Here is a 6,526-nt window from a genome sequence, read left to right on the forward strand (position 1 = left end):
CGAGTGGAGAGCAACCCTCTCACTCGGGGGCTTAGCTGCAGTCCAAGCACTCGCCTAAGTTGTGAAAATCCTACCGAGTGAAGAGCGATCCTCTCACTCGGGGGCTTAGCTGCAGCCTCGTGCTCGCCTAAGTTATCAAAATCCTACCGAGTGGTAAGCCAGCCTTCCATTCGGAGGCTTAGCTGCAGCGTCGTGCTCGCCTAAGTTATAAAAATCTTACCGAGTGGAGAGCAACCCTCTCACTCGGGGGCTTAGGTGCAGCCCTGCGCTCGCCTAAGTTACAAAAATCCTACCGAATGAAGAGCGACCCTCTCACTCGGAGGCTTAGCTGCAGCCCAGTGCTCGCCTAAGTGGTCTAAAGAATAAGTCGATTGCGGTACAGGCACCTTGCTTTGAACCTGCAAAAGACATTCCGAGCCGAAGGCAATCATATTCAAGCGCCAAAATTCAAGTTTGAATCGATATCTAAAGGAACCGAAAGTGCTCGGGCGTCAAGCCTGTTAAGGTTTGTCGGTTACAATTCCACTCGGCATACCGAGGCAAATTTAAAGTGTCGAGCCAGAAGAAGTTTTTTACCCCTCCTGTGGAGGGCTAGAAGGTGCAACAAATTCATCAAGGTCAATTCCGTCGGCGATCCGAGTGGCAGCTGCAAGGAAAGTCTCCATAAAGGACCTGAAGTCGTGCTTCTTGGTATTGGCCACCCGAAGGGCCGCCAGCTTCTCCTCTCGTGCATCTTTGCAGTGGACTCGGGCCAGACACAGAGCGACATCTGCACCACACCGAGCCGAGGACTTCTTCCACTCCTGCACTCGACCAGGGATCGCGTTCAAGCGGGCCATCAGCGACTCAAGGTCATTCTGAAGTGTCTCCTCAGGCCAGAGCGTCGAGTCGATGCGAGATGTGGCGGCCTTCAGCCTTGCGAGATAGTCCACGACAGCTGCGACACGAGACTCCAGTCGGAAAACATCCATGGCAACTTCGTCGTTCACCGGAGAATTGACGGGGTCAAGGTTTGGCTCCAGTCGGCTAGTTTCCTCTTCAAAGTTTTGACAAAATTCTGCAAGGGTGATCACTAAGTCAAGGGGATAGTCGAATGGAAGAAGCCACAGTTGGAAATATTTGCCAAACATGGAGGTTTACCTTCAAGCATAAGAAACAGCTTCTTGGCAAGGCCACTCAGGAAGGCCTCCAGTTCAGTTTTCTTCTCAGTCAATTTGCTGACTTGGTCGGTCAAGGCAGCTTTGTCAGTTCTCAGTCGACTGACTTCCTTGTTGGCAATCCCAAGAGCAGTTTTCAGATTGGTATTGTCTTGTTCGAGCTTGGTGACTGAAGCTAACTTCTCGTCAGCAAGCTTGATCTTCTCAGCTAGCTCAAGGTCTTTCTTCTGCTGGGCCTCCCTTACCTTACCTGCAAGTTACAGCGAGATCAGATGCCGAAACAAGCAAGGGGAAAAGCAGTCGTCAGGGTCTCACCAAACATACCTTCGGTCTCCTCCTTTGCCTTTGTCAGTTTCTCCTGAACCAGCTTCAAGCTCAGCTCGACTTGAGTATGTTTTTGTTCCAGCTCTGAGTAGCGAGCCACAAGATCACAGGAGTTCTGCGAAGAACCAATCGACTAAACGTCAAATGTAACTCACTTCCGAGTGAAAAAGGGAAAAACACACGTTTCTAAGACTACAGCCGAATACAAGCATTCGACCGTAGTCTCGGGGACTACACCCAGTGGGTGCACTCAGCGTGCCCCCACTAATCCTGTTGAAGACAAAGTCGACCAGTCGACCTCAAAAAAAACAGTGTGCGAGACGCATTCTCTAAGACTGTGATCAACTGCAAGCAGTCGACCACAGTCTCGGGGACTACACCCAGTGGGTGCACTCAGCGTGCCCCCACCGGTTTGCGAAATCCAGTCGACCAGCCGACTGACAGAAAGATTGACATCATAAAGCCTAAGGCCGACTGCCAGCAGTCGACCTTAGCCTTGGGGACTACACCCAGTGGGTGCACTCAGCGTGCCCCCACTGGTTTGCGAAATCCAGTCGACCAGTCGACTGACAGAAAGATTGACATCATAAAGCCTAAGGCCGACTGCCAGCAGTCGACCTCAGCCTTGGGGACTACACCCAGTGGGTGCACTCAGCGTGCCCCCACCGGTTTGCGAAATCCAGTCGACCAGTCGACTGACAGAAAGATTGACATCATAAAGCCTAAGGCCGACTGCCAGCAGTCGACCTTAGCCTTGGGGACTACACCCAGCGGGTGCACTCAGCGTGCCCCCGCTAACACGGAGTTTATTCGACACACCCAGTGGGTGACTAATATAAATTCCGGAAAAGAAAAGTTTTTGGTAGCATATCCAACAGAACAAACAGCAGTCGACTGACCTGGACATTGCTTTGGAGGGCAGAGCTGGCGTCATAAGCTGCCTGGCTCGCATCCCGGATGGTCTTCAGCTGCTCCATCATGAGTCCCGCCTGGCGTATTGCCTCCTTCGCTGCACCAGCTTGGTCCTCTGGGACGTGGTGAGTCGTGAAGAGGGAGGGCTGCTGAGCACTCGTCAGTGGATCCGCGAAGGACACCATGTGTCGAGTGGTGTTCTCTTCCTCCACAGTCAGAGTCTCAGGCGCCGTCGCATCCTGAGGCACCTTACTGGCGGGCGTTTTCCGACTCTTCCTGCGTGCCAGCAGTTCTTCATCCTTGTCGTCGTCAGGAAGATCGATAACAGTATGGGGCGGAACTGCGAAGAAGAATCGGGATCAGAGGTCGCGAGTCAGTCGACTAAAAACGGTGTTAAGAATACAGTACCTGGGTTCGAAGTTGCCGCATCCTCCATCTCGTGGTCATCGGCCCGGGCCGAAGTCTCAGAGGTAGCAGCACTGCAACTCCAAAGGATCAGTCGACTAACCTCAGCGTCGACCAAAGATAAAGTTCGCACAAGAATAAGAAAATATGAGCAACACAATTACCCTGATATGGTGGGGATGGACACCTTCATCTTCGGCAGGAGCTTGGTCGGCTTCGATGAGGCCGCCCTGGGCTGCTTCGGCGCCTTTTCAGTCGGCGCCGGAGAGGTGGTCCGAGGGCGCTTGGTCGACTGAGTGGCAGTCGCAACCCCCTTACCACGTTCGGTCGAAGGGTCGTGGACAAGCTTCGACCGCCTTTCTGAGCGCGGTGGAACGACCTCCTCCTCCTCTTCTTCCTCGTCCTCGATGTCATCTTCATCACCTTCATCATCATCATCGTCGTCATCATCCCCTGCAGCATCCGAGTCCCATTCCTCCTCTTCCTGGCTCTCGCCCCCGCTCGCCTCGCCCCCGCTCGCCTCGCCTTCCTCAGTCGAAGCTTGTGCCCCATTGGGCATCGAGTACAGCTCGGTGAAGGCCTAGCAGATGCCCAAACAAGGATCAGTCGACCAGTCGGCAGGGTTAGCAGAAATGAATACGACAAGGACACAATGGAAAGCAGAGCAAGTGTACCTTGTTTGGGTCGCTGCTGTGGTCGAGTGGAGGAATCCTTCTGGCTCCGCGCGGGTTGTCCCTGTTTCCAGTAACGGCTACCATCCATCTTTCCAGAGTGGCATCGTCGACTTCTTCTGGATGGACTCTAGTCTCGTCTTCGGGCCCGCAGTACAACCACATGCAGTGGCTCCGGAATTGAAGGGGTTGGATGCGACGCCTGAGGAAGACCTCCAGAAGATCCATGCCCGTCACCCCCTCCCGAACCAACTGCACCACGCGCTCCATCAACATCTTCACGTCGGCTTTCTCCTCCGGAATCAGCTTCAGAGGGGAGGGCTTGTTCACTCGGTCCATGGTAAACGGAGGGAGTCCACTCGACTGCCCTGGCGTCGACTGGACCTGACAGTAGAACCAAGTCGACTGCCAGCCTCTGACGGACTCGGGAAAGGACATGGGCGGGAAGGTGCTATTATTCCTCACCTGAATCCCCAGGCCCCCACACATTTGGACGACTCGGGTCTTCTCATCACCTGGGCTCGCCTTCTTCACGGTCTGAGAGCGACACGTGAAGATACGTTTGAACAAGCCCCAGTGCGGTCGACAGCCCAAGAAACCCTCACACATGGACACGAATGCAGCAAGATAGGCAATGGAGTTTGGGGTAAAGTGGTGGAGCTGCGCTCCAAAGAAATTCAAGAAGCCACGGAAGAAAATGCTTGGCGGCAAGGAAAACCCACGATCAACATGAGTGGCCAGAAGCACACACTCACCCTCTTCTGGCTGTGGCTGCCACTCCTTCCCCGGCAACCTCGCAGCTCCGTGAGGGATCAAGCCCTCGTTGGCCATGTCGAGGAGGTCCTTCTCCGTGATGGTCGACTGGATCCGGTCTCCTTGGACCCAGCCTTTCGGCAGGCGGGATCTGGACGAGGACCCTCTGCGGCTGGTGGATCTCCCCTTCGCCTTCTCCGATGCCGACGCCTTCTTGGCACGCTCCAGCGCCGCCGTCTTCTCCTTGGCCATGGTCGCCGGTGAGATGCACGAAGGGAAGTGGTGCGGGGGCGAGGGCGAGCACGCTGAGCAGGGAGGAAGGAAGCAGAGGGAGAGAGGGAGAATGCTGAGGCGCAGCACAGAAATCCTCGCCGGGCACATTTATAAGGTCCCTTCCGAGTGGCTGACATGTGGGCCCGGTCGATCTAATCATATCTGGGAGCAGTTATGAGGACTGGATACGTGGCGAAAAAGGCGGCGCGGAGATCGAGGCGTCTATGCCCCGTCCCATCCGAACGCCGCGGTCTGCCCCGCTTCGCGCGCGCCCCCAAATTTCGCACCCCGCGGAATCTGCGAGCAACAAATCAGTCTGTCAGACGCGGTGTTTCCGGCGATCCGTCGCTCGGAGATCGTCGAAGCTCGAAAGATCACTCGACGCAAAAATAGAATGGATCGAGTCGACCGAAGACAAATTGCTCCCTGTCAACGAAGAGATTCTTTAATCTAGAACAGCGCACAACTAGAGCGCAAAGGTTAATCGGAAACGACATCAACTCCTTCTTCACTCGAAGCCTCAATCCATTCGGGGGCTAATGATGGGGTTATGTACCTAGGGTAGGGTCATGGACCTGTTCCAAGTAACTTACCCTAGGACATCCCTAGAAGAGGTCGCCTTCCAGTCGACCAACGAGGATTCACTCGACTGACCTGAAGGACTCGACCACGAAGACTCACTCGACCACCAGGAGGTCAAGAGGCACTCTGCACCGCAACGGCCTGTAATTAAGTAGACTTTATGATAGTAAAGGCACTTTATGTGGGGCGTTACCAGTAACGCCCCAGACTTAACTCACCTTAAACCCTCTCCTACGTGGGCTGGCTGGGGTCCTGGCGCACTCTATATAAGCCACCCTCCTCCACAGGCAGAGGGGTTCGGCACCTTGTAATCCGTACATTCATAATCCACTCGACCGCCTCCGGGCTCCGAGACGTAGGGCTGTTACTTCTTCCGAGAAGGGCCTGAACTCGTACATCCTTTGTGCTTACAACCTCTCCATGGCTAGGACCTTGCCTCTCCATACCTACCCCCCACTCTACTGTCAGGCTTAGAACCATGACACCTTGCTTTTTGGTACCAGCAGGGTGAGTGGATACAGCGAGTTAGAGGTTGATGAAGAGCGGTGCCGAAGCACATCCATCCTCAGCGGTGTCGGCTGCAGCGGCATGATGGCGTCAGCGCCCGCCGCGTAGCGCACAACCCACTCCAGCGCCATCGCGTCCAGATCGTCTTCCGCTCGATTGTTTTGGTCTGGGAGAGGGATTTAAGTGATGGGGAAAACTTGTTTGTTGGCTTCTGAGTCTATGTGAGATTTTGTCTCCTGCGCGCACACGCTAGTGACTCCGATCCAAATCCGACACGGCCGCCAGCAGGAGGTTGGAGGTGGAGGAGACTCAGAATGGCACCGATTTGGGGCTGGTGGGAAGGGGAGGAGAGGGCGCGGCGGCGGCGCTGGATGAAAGCCGGAGAGGGAGACTGGCCACCGGCCGTGGCTGCGAGATTCACGGCGGAGGTGGCGTGCTTTCATCCAGTGCGTTTTTCCTAGAGCAGGACCCAATACAAGAGCTTTGCTACACATACAGGATGTTACAGGCATGAGGGGTTTACAGGGTGTTGTGGCGGTTTTTAATTGGTCATTAGTAGAGGCACGGGCCCACCCCATTGAAATCAGGGCGAGGGGTGTTTAGAAAGTTTGGAAGGAGCCTGTAGAAACATGTAAAAGCCTGTACGTCTAGCATTTTTGCCCAATACAACACGGTCAGCCCATGCGTTTTCCCAGCAGCCTGAGGCCCAATACAACATCAGCCCATGCGTTCTTTCCGCGAATCGTTATTTTCACTTATTCCTAAACTGCAGGACTGTGGGTTAATTACCTAAAATTACAAGGGGGGTTTAGCAAAACTGCCGCGACGGTGAACCCGGAGACGCAATCGGTGCTTTATTATTATATATAATAATATATATATAATAATATATATATACTAGCAAAAGAGTCCGTGTGTTGCAACAGGAGAAAAATATATCAC

General features: G+C 54.3%; 1 protein-coding gene across 3 annotated transcripts in view; it reads right to left on the reverse strand.

The window, feature by feature from the left end:
* LOC123188541 (uncharacterized) overlaps nucleotides 1–6,059 on the reverse strand; it is a 13,863-nt gene extending 7,804 nt beyond the window's left edge. For 2 of the 3 annotated variants that reach the window (XR_006494761.1, XM_044600709.1), the window contains exon 1: nucleotides 5,563–6,044. Coding sequence is in view for 1 of the 3 variants with exons in the window: in XM_044600709.1 (XP_044456644.1) it covers nucleotides 5,563–5,715 (153 nt within the window). In the remaining 2 variants the exon portion in view is untranslated. Of the gene's footprint in view, nucleotides 1–5,562 lie in introns of all 3 variants that reach the window. The other variant, XR_006494762.1, reaches the window with a different exon arrangement.
* Between the last annotated feature and the right edge of the window lie 467 nt (nucleotides 6,060–6,526).

This window comes from Triticum aestivum, chromosome 2A, assembly GCF_018294505.1.
Source record: "Triticum aestivum cultivar Chinese Spring chromosome 2A, IWGSC CS RefSeq v2.1, whole genome shotgun sequence".
NCBI lineage: Eukaryota > Viridiplantae > Streptophyta > Magnoliopsida > Poales > Poaceae > Triticum > Triticum aestivum.